We start from the raw sequence: 19881 nt of genomic DNA on the forward strand, positions 1-19881 counted from the left end.
GTTTTTCAGGCAGGAGTGGGTAGGGAGACAAAGGATATTCTCCAGATGCTTGAGGTCCTTGCCGTATGTCTAAGCCTAGCCCAATCAGGACAGAGAAACCATATAATAATTTGAACAGGAAATTTTAATATAAACAATTATCAACTATAACAGAGAGTTAGAGCAACAAGGGAATAGATAATATTAAATATAAAGAAAAGAAAACTCTGCTATTCCTATTCCTATTCCTGTAGGAATATCGGATATAAGGTGCAGCCACTACTCCTGGGGCTGGGACAGAGGCCCAGGGAAGAGGCTGAGCCACATGCTCAGCTCTGAGACTCAGATCTTGGAAAAAGCACAGCTGTGGCTCACTGGATGGCAGACAACACGCTGTGGTGCTGGACCAGTCGAAATGGCTGGAAATCCACCCTCTAAACTTGCCAGAAAACTATCCTCTAGGGATAGCTAGGGAAAGCTATTCATAGGGTCATGTCTCACTGGAGGTGTTTTTATACAGAACAACCCAAAAATAGGGGTGCTAGAGGAAGCTCTGGCCACTGCGCACTGCAGGAACCTGGTGCAGGTGCTCTGCGTGAGCTGGACACTGGAGAAGTCTCCGTGCTGCCTAATCCTTTTGTTTGAGCACACAGAAACCAGAAAGCAATCCCTTTCTTCCTGTATCCTCTTCTGACAAAGCTTAATGTTGTGCCAACCGACAAAAGAAAATAGTTGATGGGTCCTGATCCATCATTGCAAAGCAGCAAACGGTGAATTTGGAACTGAGTCAGTAAATTAATTCACTTCTTTGACTACTCAGCTTCTATATGCAACCTTCCACAAACTTTTAAAACACATACAACAATAAAACAATTCTATATTTGTACCAATGTCAAGATACAGAAATCTTTCTTGCTAGTGAAGAATGTCTCATCCTTTCTCCAAAATAAGAAGATGCATAATCCCAAGAGTCACTGTATTCATTGCTGATTATATTAACAACTCTTCAAACTCAGGGAGACTATTTCTGAAAATTCTGTTATCTATACACTAAATTGTAAAGTTAATTTTCAACAGCTTGTATATAAAATAAAAATAGGAGATAAAGAGAAAGGAAAATGTTTATCATTTACAAAAATATGCACATACATATAACAAGCAAACTAAAAGTATGCAAATGTACTATAGTCTACATTTCTGTAATTGGTAAATTGTAATTGATATCTATAGATTGTTTCACTTGTACCTGTTCTGAACTTGCCCTGCCTCAGCCAAAACCTCAGCTTGTCTGGTTGAGTGATTCAAAACTTTAATCCAGAAAGATCTGAAGTCTCAGTTATCCTGACTTCTTTGGTTACTGTAGTTTTCCATTAAGCTTTACTATTGGGCATGGAAGTACTAAGAGGCTCAAACATATTATTTCTTGCTTCCACTATATAGAAGCAATCCAATTTTCTTTTTGTAATCAGATCAATCACTACAGCTAATAGATATTTTTCTTCCATATGGGTTCAATAGTTAAGGAGACCAAAATGCCCAGGAGGTAGACTTATCATCCATTGAGAAAACCACTTTTGTGTCCTCTGGTGGAAGAATTTTTGTCTTGCAGACTAAGATCTCCATATCCACACAGCATAAAGTAGCCAGGGTGGGAGGCCAAAAGTCTTTTAGCGGGTTATTAGGTGTAATCATGATAGAAGGCACTTCCATGTCCACCTTTTGATTCCTGAACCCATGTATTCTGACTGTATGAGAGACAGCAACATGTAATGGTCTGTGATTCAAAACACATGCTGAATCCTATAAGACACAATGAGTAGGGGCAACCAAAATGCATGAAACAGGAGAAATTTACTCCTTATAGATCCTAAACAGGTGAAACGAGGCAGTGCGAGGTAGGAGGAGAGACAGAAAGAAAAAGAGAGAGAGAGAAAGAGAGAGAACTTGTGGGACTACACATTTATTAAGATCCATGGCATGATCCCTTAGGCTTTCCCTGGAGGGGGTTGTGATTGTCTAGTTTAAGGAAAACACACATGAAGGAGGGAACTTATTTACATGACTCGGGTTGACCATTAGATTTTACAGTGATTGGCAGCTGTGGGGTGTGTTGTGATGTGAATGAAGACTCCGGCTGAGCCAGATCCATGCTTAGCATTTCCCCCTATTTCAACCTACTTTCCTCAATAAAATACGGGCAAAGAATTCCCAATTCAGACTCTGCGTTTTAAAAACTCATACGAAGACAATATGTTATCTCATTTAATCCTGAAACCAATCCTGAAATACATACAATAGTATAGCCTAAGATCAAATGGCCCATTAGTAACATAATAGATATTGAGACAAGAACCACAACTGGGTTCTTTCTAGAGTGCCATGATGTCAGAAGGTACACAATAAAAGTGGAAATAAAATTTAAGCATCTTGACTCCAGCACAACATTCGGTTCCTCCTCACTGCCTTTCAAATCTTTCTTCCATGATTTGAAAATATTTGTTCAAAGTCTTCAGTTCTCCTGATTGAGAATTTGAAGCAAATTCTTTTTTTTTTTTTGAGACAGAACCTCACTTTGTTGCCCGGGCTAGAGTGAGTGCCGTGCCATCATCCTAGCTCACAGCAACCTCAAACTCCTGGGCTCAAGCAATCCTTCTGCCTCAGCCTCCCGAGTAGCTGGGCCTACAGGCATGCGCCACCATGCCCAGCTAATTTTTTCTATATATATATATTTTTAGTTGTCCAGATCATTTCTTTCTATTTTTTAGTAGAGATGGGGTCTCGCTCTTGCTCAGGCTGGTCTGGAACTCCTGACCTTGAGCGATCCACTCGCCTTGGCCTCCCAGAGTGCTAGGATTACAGGCATGAGCAAATTCTGATTGGGTTGCATGCTTTTCTTCAGTGACTATGTGAATAAACTGAACAGAAATCTTAATTATCCATTTCCAAGTTTTTCCCAGCTCCTGGATTACATAAACAATGTCACGACTACCAGACCACAGATTGTTTTACAATAAATGTGACTTTAAATTTTTTTCATCAAGTCACAAACACATTTCTTGAACTTGGTATAAGTTACAGGGCAAATCTATAGTGCTGTGTAGTCAGGACAGGGGAACATCCAGTGTTCCAACTTTGGATCTTCAGTGTTTTCAACTCTCCTGAACATTTGCCAAAACATTCTAAATATCATATTGTCTTTGGTAATTGATCCATACGGATGTTTATCCACCATAACAAAGCCCCTGATGTCTGGAACTCTTTTAGATACTTACTCCAAGATCCTTCTCAAGAAATCTGAAGTCATTCTGTGCTCCCCCGCCCTGCTGGGTGTATGGGGCCCTCTGCGGCTATGGCTAATGCTCCCAGTGATCTCCATCCCATACTCAAGAACACAAGGATCAATAAACTCTCCACTACGTTCAAGCCAGGAGTGTTGAGTTTTATGTAGCCAATCATTGGCTACATAGATCCTCTCTAATCTTTAATCTCTATGACGATCTAGGCTTTTTGTTTTAACTATTTCTCAACCACTGACTCTAGTCCTTCCATGTACCCATCAAATGTATGCTTTATCATTCAGGAGTTGGGTTGCACTTGAGAGCAGAGATGGGGTGGAAGTTCTATAACTAAAATAATTATGACTTACTAAATCTCAAGTTGTATAAAGTAAATACATGCACCTTTTTATGCCAGTCATACCTAAATAAAAAATATTTTAAAACTACAGTGGAAAAAAGACTGGAAAACATTTCATCCAGAGCAGTATTATGTCTTTCATTTTTTTTAGGGTCTCCATTATTTTCAGAATTGTGAAAATACTTTCTGAATCAATCCAACCCTCCATACTATTACTCTTAAATTTCATTTGCCTCTAGAGAGCAAAGAGAACTCCTCTGCCCTGCAATCTAAGTTCTGTATCAGGCATTGCTGGGGCCCCAGCAGGTTTGGGTGCAGGCTGCAGGTGCCTGGGGAGCACTGTGTGCTGACTGCACAGAGGTAGGTGGCTGAGTCACTGGGCTGCGAGTCTCTGATGAGCAGGGAAACATATCGGCTGCCTTTATTGAGCTGCACTGTAAACCTTCCTTCTTCTTCTTTGTCACCAGTGGAGTATATGGACACCGGCAACTCAGGGCCTTTCCCAGAATATTGTCTGTACCACGCGAAGTACTGAGAAGCAGTGTTGCTATAAGTGCAGTTGAGAGAGGCCGTGGCTCCCTCAGAAACACTGAGGGATTCGGGAGTCTGCTCCACCTCCTTCTGTTGGCTCCTCACACCTGGGCAAAAGACAATATTCAGACAAAGAAGGTTGGTTGGGTAGTGGATACTTCCTCCCCAGAATTTAAATCATCTTTTCACAGGACTCCCACCCTCCCTTAGTTAGAGAAAAAAAAAATATCATGATTTTACCCACAGACCTAGAATGGACAATAGCTCCAAATGGTGAACTTTATGTTCCTATGGAAATACCCAAAACTCACAGCTTAACTGAAGCCACAGGATTGCTAGCAAAACTCTGAAGGATTTCATCATTCTTTTCTCCACTGGTTCAATGAAGATTCAAATTTTAAACTCTAAAAAAAATGAGTGTAGCTTAGACGTTTCTAATTCTTCTGCCTTAGGAATCATAAAAAGAATCTGTTGTACCAATTAGAAGAAAAATGCTCTTTTTATCACCTTTGCTACACCACTAAGCCACTCCCCTCAATCTCTCTCTCTCTCATACACACACACCACACACACACACACACACACACACACACTTGCACTCATACACACACAGGAGAACATGAGCTTTCCTAAGAGTTCCTGGGGAAGACACTGCCCTCTTGTGGACTCTTGATATTGATCAAAAAAAATATTCAAAATGCAGATCATTGTTGTGTGAACTGTTAAACGTAAAAATGACACTTTGGTTAAATTCAGAATATACAAGAAACTCAAACAACTCAACAGCAAAAAAAAAAACAAATATCATTAAAAAGTGGCTAAAGATCTTGCCCATGTCACCATTTCTATTCAGCACAGTGCTGGAAGTCTTAGACAATAAGGCAATAGGCAATAAGGCAAGAGAAAGAAATAAAGGGTATCTAAATCAGAAAAGGGGAGGTCAAACTATCCCTGTTTGCTGACAATATCTTCTTGTATCTAGAAAACTCTAAAGACTACACCAATAAACCCCTAGCATTGATAAATAAATATAGCAGTCTCAGGTTACAAAATCAATGTACACAAATCAGTAGCATTTCTGTATACTAATAACGGGCAAGCTGAAAGTCAAATCAAGGACTGAATACCATTTATAAGAGCCACAAATAAAATAAAATACTTAGGAATATATGTAAAAGATCTCTACAAGGAGAACTACAAAACACTGATGAAAGAAATCATAGACAACACAAACAAATGACAAAACATCACATGCTCATAAATTGGTAGAATCAACATTGTTAAAATATCCATGCTACCCAAAGTGATTTACAGGTTCAATGCAATATCCATCAAAATACCTACATCATATTTCACAGATCTAGAAAGAGTAATCCTAAGCTTCATTTGGAAACAGAAAAGAACCCAAATAGCCAAAGCAATCTTAAGTAAAAAGAACAAATCTGAAATCATCACATTACCTGATTTCTCAATCTTGAACTCCTGAGCTCAAGCAATCTTCCCACCTTGGCCTCCCAGAGCGCTAAGATTACAGGTGTGAGCCACCACGCCTGGCCATGATTTCTAATTATACTACAAGGGTATAGTAACCAAAATAGGATGGTACTGGTATAAGGGTAGAGACATAGACCAATGAAACAGAATAGAGAGCCCAGAAATAAAACCATCTACCTAAAACCACTGATCTTTGACAAAGCAGACAATGACATACATTGGGGAAAGGAAACCCTATTCAATAAATGATCCCGGGAAAACTGGATAGCCACATGCAGAAAAATTAAGCATAACCTCTTTCTCTCACCACATACAAAACTTATTTCAACATGGATAAAAGACTTAATTGTAAGGCATGACACCATAAAAGTTCTAGAAAAAAAACAGGAAAAACTCTTCTAGAAATTCGGTTAGAAAAATAATTTATGACTAAGACCCCGAAGGCAAATACAGCAATAACAAAAATAAATAAGTGGGACTTATTCAAATTAAAAAGCTTCTGCACAGCAAAGGAAATAATCAACAGAGTAAATGAACAACCTACAGAATGGAAGAAAATATTTGTAAACTATATATCCAATAAATACATAATATCTAGAATCTGCAAAGAACTCAAACAGATATGCAAGAAAAAGCAACTAATCCCATTAAAAAATGAGCAAAAGACATGATCACAAGTTCTTCCAAAGAAGATGCACAAATGGCCAAATAACATGAAATAATGCTCAACATCAATAAAATGAAATGTAAAGCCATAATGAGATACCACCTTACCCCTGTCAAAATGGCCATCATGAAAAAATCAAAAAATAGTAGATGCTGGCATAGATGCAGAGAGAAAGGAATTCTTATACACTGTTGTGGGACTGCAAATTAATACAACCTCTATGGAAAATGGTATGGACATTCCTCAAAGAAATAAATGAAGACTTACCACTGGATGCAGGGATCCCACTACTGTATATCTACCCAAAGGAAAAGTAGTAATTTTATTAACAAAGACACCTGAATACATGAGTGGATTAATAAAATGTGGTATATGTATACCATGGAGTACTATTCAGCTTTAAGAAACAATGGTGATATAGCACCTCTTGTATACTCCTGGATAGAGCTGGAACGCATTCTACTAAGTGAAGTATCCCAAGAATGGAAAAACAAGCACCACATGTACTCATCATCAAATTGGTATTAACTGATCAACACATAAGTGCACATATAAGAATAACATCTATTGGATGTCGGGCAGGGGGGAAGGAGGAGGCGGAGGAGGGGACAGGTATATGCATACACAAAGAGTGCAATGCACACCATCCGACGGATGGACACACTTGAAATTCAGACTTGGGGGGGGAGGGGAGGCAAGGGCAACATATGTAACCTAAACATCTGTAACCCCATAATATGCTGAAATAAAAAAAAAAGACACCTGTATTCAATTGTGTTTTGCAACACACTTCACAATTGCAAAGATGTGGAATCAATCTAAGTGTCTATTAACCCATGAATGGATAAAGAAAGTGTGAAAAAATGGGGTGTATACATACATACACACACACCATGGAGTACTATCAGCCATAAAGTAGAATGAAATAATGTCGTTCATAGCAACTTGGATAGAACTGGAGACCATTATCCTAAATGAAGTATCTCAGGAATGAAAAAATAAACACTATGTGGACTCACTAATAATTGAGAACTAAACAGTGGGTGCACATGGGCACAAACAGACATAAAAGATGTTGGAAACTAAGAATGGGGGGGCATGGGAATGAGATGAGGGGTAAAAACTTACTTATTGGGTATAATGAACACTAGTATGGTGACAGGCACACCAGAAGCCCCAACTTAAGCATTATACAAGGTATCTATGTCACAAAAACATTGGCACCCCTTTAATATTTTGAAATTTTAAAGAACTGGCCAAAGATCTAAATAGACATTTCTCAAAGGAAGACATACAAATGGGCAACAGGTATGTGAAAAAATGTTCAACATCACTAATCATCAGGGAAATGCAAATCAAAACCGCAATAAGATATCATCTTACCCCAGTGAAAATGGCTATTATCAAAAAGACAAAAAATAAAAGATGTTGGTGAGGGTAAACATAAAAGGTAACTCACGCACACTGTTGATGGGAATGTAAATTAGTACAGTCATTATAGAAAACAGTATGGAGATTTCTCAAAAAACTAAAAATAGAACCGTCATATATCAAGCAATCCCACTGCTGGGTATTTACCCAAAGGAAAGGAAATCAGTATATTAAAAGGATTCCTGTACCCTCGTGTGTATGGCAGCACTGGTCACAATAGCAAAGATATGGAATCAACCTAAGTGTCCATCAATATATGAATGGATAAAGAAAATGTGGTATATTTACATAGTGGAATACTATTCAGCCATGTAAGAGAGTGAAATCCTGCCATTTGCAGCAACATGGATGGAATTTGAGGTCATTATGCTAAGTAAAATAAGCCAGACATAGAAAGACACATACTGCATGTTCTTGCTCATGTGGGAGCTAAAAAAAGTCAATCTCATGAAGGCAGATATTAGAATGATGGTTACCAGAGATTGGAAAGGGTATGGTGGGTGTGTTGGGGGGTGTTGAAGAGAGGTTTGTTAATGGATACAAACATACAATTATATAGAAGGAACAAGTTCTAATGTTTGATAGCAGAGTAGGGTGACTATTCTTAGCAACAATGCATTGAATGTTTCAAAGTAGCTAGAAATGGAATATACTAAGTTCTCAACACATAGAAATGATAAATGTTTGTGGTAATGTATATCCTAAATACCCTGTCTTGATCATTACACATTTCATGCATGCAACAAAATATCACACGTACCCCATAAATATATAAAAATGTATGTATCAATAAATTTTTAAATTTAATAAGCATTTGGTCCAACTTGACCATGTGTATGTGTGTGTGTTTGGCAGGTGGATGAGTATATGTGTATAGGTTTTTCATCTAATGGCAACTCTTTTCTAAGTCAAAGCAGTTATTTCATTTAGCAACTCTCCTCGACTGAAAAAGATAATGATATTTTATTTTTTCTATATAATGGAATGGTCATAACATATTCTATTACACAAATCTGGGTGATTAATGTAATTCAAGGAATATTTCATATTGCATTGCTCTTCTCCATGTAAAATCAGACACACCTATACCATTCCATTATCTTCATTTTTTAAAGAAATTCCTTGTAACTCAAAAAAAAAAATCCTCTTGAAACAGAACAGGCTAAAATCCACCTGAACAAACATCATTCCAATTTGCAACCTAGGCAAAATTTTTTTAACAAGACCAGGGACTAGAGGAGCTTGGAATTTGTCATTCCCTTTTGCACCAATGACACATCTGTGTCAAAACAGCACTTTTTTGAGTTGGTGCAATAGAAGTGAATGTGGCTTCAGAACTTAGACTTTTAAGAAAACCCAATATGCCTGTTCCTTTGTCTAGATCCTTTTATTTTCTTTTTCATATAAAACTGACATATAGGAATTAATCTCCAAAACTTATGGATCTTATCTCTCTCTGTATTTCAATCCTAACCTAACCAGCAAACCAGAGCTATCTATGCAAGAAGCTTAACTGAGTGTACGGAGAAATGAGCACAGACAACTACTGCTTCTTCTCTGTCCCAAAACCTGCTTCATGCTCTAGCAGAAGCTGATGGCTGGAGGCCAGCAATGGTGCAGGCCCTTTCCACTCAAGAGCCATGTAACCAGTACCTATCAAAGATGGTGTCTAGGAAGGCCCTTCCCATTCCCACCAACAACTGCATAGGAAATAGAATGAGGGAAAAGATGCTGTTGTTGAAATCCTTTTCTCCAAGAGTATATTGCACTTGACAGAAATCACAACGACCATTTCTCTCAATAAATGTAAAAGTCAAAGGAGGACTGACAGCAACACAGGAGGCAGCATAGTCTCGGAAAATTTATGAAAACAAAGTATAATGTCTTTGAATTTTGATGTGGAACTAAAGCACAGTCTGTAAGAAGCACCCCCCACCTGACCTTGTAAGATTTTTAACGAAAAAGTTACAGAAGTGATTCAACAGATCAAATGTCTAGTGGACCTAAGAGCCATATCAGTACTACCCAAAGGACAGAATTCATACAGCATCAAAGTTGTCCTGAAAACTTCGGTGCCTAATGACGTCTAAAGAAAATACGAAACTCTCATATGCCTAAAAGATAGTGTTATAGCAATTAAACAAAAAGAAAAACCACAGTCCTCTCTCCCATGAGTTTTAAGTAGTCTTCATTTCCCACAGTAGTACGTTTTCTAGATGTGTCTTGTCAATCTCAAAAAGTATTGGAAAGCAAGATTTCATTTAAAGGAAATTTACCTTAAGATAAATGCTTCTGTAAATGGTACTAACTTTGTGTCCATTTGAAATATGTAAATTGTACTATTAAAAACAACAATGAAGGAGATCATTATATATGTAGAAACACACACATCTTTACCGACTGTGCCCATTAACATACAGTATCTAGAGTTATGGTTTATGCATTTGTCTTTTAAATCATATAGAGAAAAAGAGAAGATACAAACTAAAAGTACAAAATTACTGGCTTTATATTTACCTATACAGTGACTTTTATTATTCATTGTTCATTATTTTTTTGTATAGCTCCTGGTTACTACTGAGTAGTCTCATTTCATTTCAGCCTGGAAAATTTCCTTTAGAATATCCTGCAGGGAAAATCCACAAGTGATGAACACCCTCAACTTTCATTTATCTCTGGGTTGTCTTAATTTCTTCTTTATTTTCGAAAATAGTTTTGCCAGATATAAAATTATTGCTTGACAGTTTGGTTCTTTTGACACTTTAAATATGTCATCCCACTGCCTTAGGACTTCCGTGGGTTCTGAAGAGAAATTGACTGCTAACCTCACTAAGAATCCCTTGCATGTGATTAGTCACGTATCACTTGCAGCTTTCAACATTCTCAATTTGTCTTTGTCTTTGGACAGTTTGATGATAAAGTGTCTCAATGTGAAATTTTTTGCCTTTATCCTACTTGGTGCTTGTTGAACTTCTTGGATGTACAGAATCATGTCTTCCACCAAATTTAGGAAGTTTTTGGTCATTTTTTATTAAAATATTCCTTCCTTTTACTCTCATTCCTTCCTTCTAGGACTCCTATTATTCTTATGCCTGAAAATTTTATAATGTCTCACAGGCCACTTAAGGCACGGTTAATGTTTCTTTCTTTCTTTCTTTTTTTCCTTCTCCTCAAATCAGATAATTTCAATTGACTTACCTTCAAATTTGTGGATTCTTTGCCTTGTCTGCTCAAATCTGCTGTTCAATCTTTCTAGTGAATTTCTTTTTCAGAAAATTTCCTCTGTATAGCTGTTTCTCCTTCCTGAGAGAGTTCTGAGTTATAGGAAATACAGGAAAACCTTTTGTATGGGTCCTTGGTGTTTTCCCTCCAGACCTACACCTGTGCTGCCACAGGCCTAGCCACTTCCTGTCTGTGATGGTGATTCCCTGCTTTCGTCCCTACAGGAGGCGGATGTCACAAACAGAACCCTGAGGTTTTTGTACACCTCCCTCCAACAATTCTCTCACTGTGGGCTCCATCAGGGCACAGAAATAGATCGCTGAGTCCCCCACTTGTGAAGCTGAGATGACAAGCTTGATGCTTTTGTTGGCCTTCTGGAAATTCAATGAGTAGCGACCTTCTGTTGCATTTTGCTGGTTATAGGAGTCCTGACGAATAAGGAGAAGCATCTCCCCACTGCTGGGCTGCTTGTACCAGAATAGAGTGTAACGACTATCACTGGTGTCATATGTGCAGTCCAGAGTCACAGCCTCCTTCTCCTGCACCAACATTGCTGGTTGGACCTGGGTTACCTTCTGGGCAATACCAGATCCTGAAGGAAAAAAAAAAAAATAGAATCAGAAGGTTTAAAGATGAGTGATGTGGACAAAGAAATTCTATTTTTACAACCTGTTACCCCTCTTTCCCAACATCCCCATAAGACACTCCCTGCACCCCAGTCCTTAGATCACAGAGGAAGCATATTCCCACTAGGCCATCCCTACCTAGCCACATTGAAGCTGTGACCACCTTCAGCAGGCTGCAGAGCAACATGTTTGTTTGGTTCTTCCTCTAGAGGGAAAATATCTTGTTCTCCTTCAGTTCCAGGACTGCACGGTGAGGTGAGTCTGACGGGATGAGAGAAGAATTACTGGGCTATGTGCTACTGCTGCTGCTGCCCTAGAACAGGAAACAGAGGTTTCCTGGTGTAGCAAGTTGGTGTGTGTCATGTCAAACTTCTGTATGTACTGACTCAGAATCTCATCTAAAGCAAAACTTCTTTTTGGATTAATCAATTCTTAATGTGATAACAATTAAGTCTGAAAATAAGCATAGGTATATTGAAAAGAATATTGATAATTCAACTGACTACTATATTCAGTCATTATGTCTGTGATGGAAATGGGAGGTTAGCACTTATTTAAAAATAACACATGTATATATAACTATTATGTACTCATAACAACTAAATTTTTTACATTAAAATGGATAAATAAAAAAATTTAAAAATATTACATATAATGGATGATGGAGACAATGTAAGAAGTGATAATCATATATCCTCACATCTATGTATGTTGTTGTTTCTCCTAAGGTGGAAATTAATCACATTAGGATAAAAAGGCAAAGCAGTTTAGACTAATCTCTGCAGACCTTTTGACTTCCTTATTGATATAACAATATTCCTCCTCACTTCCGATGTCTGTTCAGTGCCTATCTTGGGGCAAAACAGCAGAAAAAACTAATCTCCCTTTGCTGAAGAGTTTACCATGAAGCTCTCAGATATTGAGTCCTGTTATAAAGGTCCCCTTCTCTTCCCTACTTAATTTTGACAACCCAGCTCTGTTCATAAAATCTAGATTAGACACCAGAGTGTGGTCATTAAGTTATTAAATCTTTGAATTATGTTTTCCATTACCCCAGTTGGAGCCCTAAATGAGCCACAAGACAGTGCATTCTCTATGCCCAGTTCTGAATGGGATGTATCCTATACATATCCTATACATCTCCCGAGGAAAGCTGATCATAGCACGACTGAATGTGTTAAAACTTTCCTTGTATGTAAACACTATGGGGAAGGCCATGTCCTAGGGATATTACTCAACAACATGGCAAACAACAAAAACTCACTGCCTATCATAGCCTATTTCTTAATATAGCAGCCATAGCTTATCCTCCTTGTCTCAAAATAATTTCAGCCTTATCTAAATTGCTTGAAGCATCCTCAGATCTTTAATGGAATCACCATTAAATCCAATGAAAACACATACAGTACAACTGTTCTACTCTCTAAAAATACCCAATATTTTTTACTAGTTTACTATTTATGAAATATTAATTTCTGCTTATATTAATGGTATTCAATTCTAGTACATTTATCAGTCAAAAGATTCTCATAGTTGTACTTCTGTTATTCAAGGAGTGTTCATCTCCAGAACAGATATTTTGGACAATGTCATACCTACTTCTTAGTTAATTTTGTTTTTTAATGTCATATCTTTAAGAGGAATAATATCCAGCTGGTTGTGGGATAATTCACTCCAGACTCCATGATAAAATCTAGTCCCTTAGCAGAAGCAAAATTAATTCAAGTAGTTGAACTTGTTAATCTCCACTGAGCGTGTCAAACTACAAAAAATATATAGAGTGAGAGTCAAGATGTTTTAGTGTAGTTTGCCACTTCCAAATACTATGGAGACAATGAGGTTTCCTAACCTTTTAACTTTTTCTCAACTTGCTCATGTATCTCTATAAAACTGGACACCAAATACAAAATTATTTGATGTCTTGATGCTACTCAAAGAAATTTTTATAATAAAGACAGAGTACCACAGTGTAAAAGACACTATAGAAGCCAGGGAACAAATGCTTGAGCCAATGATCGTGCTAGACATGCCCTTCTGACTAAAGTCCTTATGCTAGTACCTCTTATAGAACATAAAGACAAATCCATGGAAAAGTTCAATAATTTCATCCTCGATGAATTATCCATTTGTTTTATCAATGAGGATTAGATATATCAAAGCCAGAAAGGCTTCCTAGTGGAACCCAAAGAACTTGCTAAAGCTGTCCAGAGACAGCTAATTGAAGGAGGGACGTATGGCTGCCATATTAAACAAATCCTTGGCAGGGGAAACTTTTCTAGGACAGCAGGGAATGTAGCCAGTTCATCTTTTTGGAACCAAGACAATCCCATGAAAACCATCAAAATGGGATATGAACTGGAATACTGTCTTAAGGAAACACTGAAGTATCTCCACAGGGTTGTACACAATTATATTTCCTGTGTCTGTTATGAGTATGTATTGGTAATAGTCTTTTTATTTTCTACATGGGTTGAAGGCGTCTCCCATTAGAAAGACACAGCAACTCACAATAGCTAAAAGCGATTTGATTTTGTATTCCCTACCTGTGACATTTCAAATTATCTGTAAGTGGGGAAACATATATTTTGGGGACAATTATGTGAGGTTTTGCCCTCACTCAGGAACTTTACTTTTTTATCACCTCGTGATTCTCTGAAAATGTGGAAATAGCAGATGGAATATTAAAGCTGATATTAATTACTATGTCAGACATCCTTGAATTCCCATGACCTAATGTATTATTGCCCTGAGCCGTCGTGGCCCTGCAGTATTCCCCCTCACAAAATCGTGTGTTCTCTCGCTGTGAACTGGTCACTAGTAGATCCATATTACTCAGAATGTCCTGAACCATACATATCCCATTCTTTTACAAACTTAACTAGATAAATAAACCTTTGATATTCGGTCCTTTCATCAACAGGTACAGGTTGGCTTTCAGGGTCTTTTATTTAATCAGTCCTCATATGACCTAAATCTGGGTGACTTCTGAGAAAAATTCCAGAGGACAACTGCCTTTGAACCTCATAGAAATGGTCTTCGCAGGTAGTATTTATTACCAGTTCAGCAGATAAAGTCCAAGGAGTTCATTTGTGTTTACTTTTTACCAATTAGTATGACATCATCCACCTTTAAATGACAAGAATTGAAAAGTTACTCATATTAAAGATCTTAAACTGAGGTTCTCTGGAGAATCTTCTGAAGCAGACATCCACAGAAGGATGACTGTTAAGATCCTTAAAACAGCATAGTTTCATAAACTAGACAGCTCCATCCAAGTCTAATGGAACAGAATTCTTTTGATGATTGGAACCACTGATTGTTATTCTGTCCTTTGCATTTTTTCTTCCTTTAGTCATATTTTCTCATTTTAATTATAAAATGTTATGTATTTCTAATTTAACCCACATTGTTCTTTTGCTAGCAAAACAATTTGTCTAGATATAGGCTTTACTTAAAGCAATAATCACCCTAATGCTATAATTCAGCTCTACAAAGCCATAGATACTGCAGCAAACTTAAAGAATTGTGGGAAAACCTAAATAGTAACTATACCCAAGGATGGCTAAAGTGAATTTTGATCAATCTAATTAGCCTTAAAATGTTACAAAAAGATCTATTGATAAAAATTTAGGATAGAGTTGGTACAATTGAAAACCCTCAACTGAACCTCTCTGTTATCAATTGCCATGGGGTTTCTTTTGTAGAATTATAAGTCAAATCTCCAAAGATACTCAAACACTGGAAATGATGAGTTATTCCTATGAAATGACTTATGAGTATAAAACATGCAGGTGTGGAAAAACCGGTGCATAAAGGCATAAATGGAGATCCAGAATGTACTTCCTCTAACCTATACTTACACTTCACACAAGTTTACATATTGTACAGTTCCATTCATATGACATCCAGAAAAAGATAATGGAGCAGAGCAAGCAGTTGAGGACGGGAAGGGTATGATTGTGAAAGGATAGCACAAGAGTGTTTCAGGGGTGATGAAACTACTGCATGTTTGGGTGATGGTTACATGAATCTATAAAATGTGTTAAAATTCAAAATTCACAGACTGAACACGCACCAGAAAGTGTTCATTTTTCTATATGGTACTTTTTAAATATAATTTAAAATACTGAGAAAATAAAATAAAACAATTGATGTTATGTCTATTTTTCTGACTAGACTGTGCCTAATACATATATCATTTTCTCAATGTGGAAAAGAAAAGCACGAGTCATGCCAACTGTGGTAGGCAAAATAATGCCTACAAAAAAAATAGGATCCTACTCCCCGGAATCTGTGAATATTACCTTTTATGGCAAAAAAAAAAAAAAAAGACTTTGCAGATATGATTAAAGGAAGGATACTAAAATGGAAAGATTATCCTGGATTATATGGGCCTTAAGGGCAATCACATGCATACTTATAACAGGGAGGCAGAGGGAGACATGACAACAGGAGAAGAGAAGCCAGTGTGACCACAGAGGCAGAGATGAGAGTGATGAGGCCTCAAGCCAGGAAATGCTGGCAACCATCAGAGTTGGAAGAGGCAAGGAACAGATCCTCTCCTACGGTCTCGGAAAGGGGCCCTCCTGACACCTTGATTTCAGTTTAGTGAAACTTATTGCAAAAATATTTCTGTTGTTTTAAACTAGAAAAATTGTGCGCAGGCAATAGAAGAAAATACACCAACCTTAGTATATTCGTTCCACATGTTTTATTTAGTTTCATTGATGTATTTGTTTCAATCGATGCCAACCTCAGAAGGTGGTTTTAAAGTAAATTTTATTACCTGTTAAGGTTTAAAGCTTAAATGTGTCTGGATCTCAGCTAACTGTGTACTGGCTCTGCACACTCTGGCTAAGGAATTATTTTTCCTTTCATTTGAAAAATTGCCATCTAAGTAAGATACAGCAATTAAACCAACAGCAATTACTCTCTCTCTTTTAACGAAGAAATAAACTGATAGAATATAAACCATGACTCCCACTCATTCCATTTTCAGGCCTGGAGAAAATAAGCTGATCAAGAGTCAACTTGCTTCTACTGGACAGGAGCTAGTGGTATAGAAACACTAATAATAAAAGCCAGTTGTGGTGCTGGGCCTAAATACTGACTATTCTTGTTCAGGTGTTTTAACCTTAATTTAATCCAATGAGTTTCCCTGCAAGAACAATCCACTTAGCTATAACTAACAACCAAAGCTCAGCTAAGAGGGATCATTCTCTCCACATTAACTGCCAATTACATCCATCCATAGGAAGAATATGAGGGATCTTCAAATTAACCTACCCAAGACCAGGGGTGGGAGAATTAGGGAATTAACAATTTATGCAACCTCTTTATTTACATTGATTTATCTACAACACTAGAAGATACAACTTTACAAAGAAACTTGTACTAATGTTTAATTCAGTCAAAATATGAAAGTGAAGCAGGGATATTTGTAGCAAGCTATTTAAATTACCCGTTAGTCCAAATGCTTTCTGCAATCCACTATTAAAACTTGTGTAATGTAGCTGAAAATCATATATGAAAAACTTCCTCACATATCCCAAAAAGAAAGATAAAGGCAGCAATAAAAATTAAATATATGGGAATAAATTTAAATGTCTTAAAACAATAAAACTTTTTGGAGAAAGACAGGCATAGATAAACAGCAAAAATAAAACATTCTTGAATAATCATGTAATCAAATATAGTTTTTAAGGAGTTTTATTCTTCACAAATCAATTTATAAATTTAATTCAACCACGAAGTCTAAATTAAAATTTTGAATATAGCATAATTCACTTTTTCCTTCTTTCTTTAGAAAACGTCTACTGATTATTCACTATGTGAAAAAGCTTGTGCTAGGTTCTGCAGATCCAGCAGTGATTAAAACTCACAACTTCCCACTCCGAATTCTATGAGAGTAAATATGAACAGATACTAATAGGATTTTGAAAAAGAAGAATAGATTGGTGAGTCTAATCTGAAACTCACACTCTCAAATCATTTTCTGTCTTAATTTCCCTCAAACGAACTGTATCTATCCTAAATAGACTCGAAAGGAAAACCCAAGTCACATTTTCTCAACAAGAAATAGCAGGTAAAAGAGGTTGTCAAATTTTACAACCAGTATACACAGTGAGAAAATAAAAATCACTGTGACTTACGGAAATCTCTCATGGAGCTATTAAACAGCATGTGTTTGAGAAGATTTGATGAACTGAGAAATGCTCAATTCAAGATATAATATTCAGTAAAAAATCATGATCATAATAATAAGAAGAACCTATGAAGAAATTAACCAAACTTTAGCAAAAACTTATCTGTGCACAGAATTATCAATTTCATATTTTCCGTATTTGCTATGTAATGTACAATCAAAAAAAAGCAATTTTTAAAAGGTAAGAGTTAAAAGTCCATCTGTAGTAGGGATTGTGATATTGATACTGAGGGGATATTTACAGGAGAGGAGTCTGAATAGCAAAGGTAAAGTCATCTTTAGAGCCTACATTTCAAAATAAAACTTCACTAATTCTCTCCAAGAATCCACCATATGGAGCTTCCTGATTGCTGAACACAGGGAGGGTGGCACGGCCAGAGAGGGCAATGGAAGTTTGGTACCTCTTACCCCATACCTTGCCCTATACATCTCCTCATCTCACTGTTCATTTTATACTATGTAAATTGAAGGTCTGTGCCAAAGAAAAGGGAGTGTGGCTTCAGCTCCAGTCTCAGGTTTGAGTATAGGTTACAGGTGCCTGGGAAGCAATGTGTACTCTCTGCACACAAGTAGGCAGCTGAGTCTCCAGCTTGGGTGCCTGCAATGTGCAGGGAGAGGTGTTTGGCCATCTTATTCAATAAAATGGTGAATCTTCCTTCTTGCTTTTTGTCCTTATTTGAACGAATGTCCATAATGAATTGAGGACCTTTTCCAGGCTCTTGCTTATACCAACAGAAGTAGTCTGAGTTACTGTTTGAATAAGTACAGTTGATAACAGAGGTATCTCCTTCCTGGACACTCAGGTTAGGAGGATGAAGCCCCATGTTCTCTCCTCCTCTTACACCTGTTCACAAGGAAAAAAAGAAAGAAGGATTGTCAGTTAATTATTCCCTAGAATTCTATTTTTCTACAGTAACTAAAGGAAGCCTGAGTAAAGCGAGTTTTCTCCTGGACATCTAAAAAACATCCATTAATATACTCTCTTTCCCAAAATCCTTCAACTCACAGTCCAGCTGCAGCCACAAGAACATAAATAAAACTTGAATAGATGTCATCATTATTCTTCCTAATTAGCAGTCACAGACCTGAAATCTCCAACTATAAGAGCTACTTGTATCATCTGGTTGTCCCTCCTTTCTCCAGCACTCATAGTGGTTTCTCACAGTGTCTACCCAGCCAATAAGAAAAAAGTTCTGCTTCTGTCATAAGACTATTCACTCAGAATTCACTAAAAGGAACCCTCTGCATCTACAGAGGTGCACTACCATCTTGTGGTCACATCCCTAACTATTGAACTTGCTGGGTAAATGTTCTTCTCTTACCATATGAGGGACTCAAATGCATAAAAGCAGTAATAGGCGAAACAATTTAGGTTTTAGATCAGAGATTAAATGCATAGTAAGAATGTAGAGATCAAGATTTGTATTTATGCACACTACTAAATCATTACTAATAAATTGGAAAGAGGTAGATGCTGTTGGTATTTATTCAATAATGGACTAATTTTATATGTTTGAAATCAGGAAAGCACAATGATTCAAAGAAAAAATTAAATACTTTCCATTTCAGCCAAATCTACCATCAGGATTTGTCTGTTGTTCAGAAACATTCTTTCTGAAAGAAACGCTTCAGCCAAAGATTAGAATGAGAGAGAGAAGACTACTCTATTTCAAGTGCCTCTGATCTCAGGTTCTGCTCCGCCAAGCCTGGTCTTGCCCAGGGCCTTGCTATTCTCAGAGAATTGGCAATACTGAAAATCAAAATGTGGAATCTCTCTTCAGTAAAGACTGTAATAAAAAAAAAAGGGAATTAAATCACAATGATGAAGACGCAAGAAGATAAGTTCCATGAGTTATTAATACTCCAAACATAGAAAAGTGTGAGCCATAGATTGTTGCTTTGCAATGAGAAATCTGACATGTTTAAGAAATCTCTTCCTATGGCTATGTGGTGTGCATTCTGCAAAATGCTGAAAGAGTGAGGAGAAATTCTCAGAAAACACTGGGAAGCAGATTTAAAAATGTAACTACAGGAGGAGGAGCCAAGATGGCGGATGAGACAAGCCGCCAGTCAGAAGGTCTCTGCAAAAA

General features: G+C 37.2%; 1 protein-coding gene across 1 annotated transcript in view; it reads right to left on the reverse strand.

Annotated features, from left to right (window-relative positions):
• Window positions 1–11773, reverse strand: part of LOC105814167 (basal cell adhesion molecule-like) — a 28690-nt gene extending 16917 nt beyond the window's left edge. The window contains exons 1-3 of the mRNA XM_012649078.1: window positions 11725–11773; window positions 11226–11552; window positions 3849–4253 (exon numbers count right to left, since the gene is read on the reverse strand). Of these exons, the coding sequence (XP_012504532.1) occupies window positions 3849–4253; window positions 11226–11552; window positions 11725–11773 (781 nt within the window). The remainder of the gene's footprint in view (window positions 1–3848; window positions 4254–11225; window positions 11553–11724) is intronic.
• Window positions 11774–19881: the final 8108 nt, after the last annotated feature.

This window comes from Propithecus coquereli, unplaced genomic scaffold, assembly GCF_000956105.1.
Source record: "Propithecus coquereli isolate 6110/MARCELLA unplaced genomic scaffold, Pcoq_1.0 Scaffold3, whole genome shotgun sequence".
Classification (NCBI taxonomy): Eukaryota; Metazoa; Chordata; class Mammalia; order Primates; family Indriidae; genus Propithecus; species Propithecus coquereli.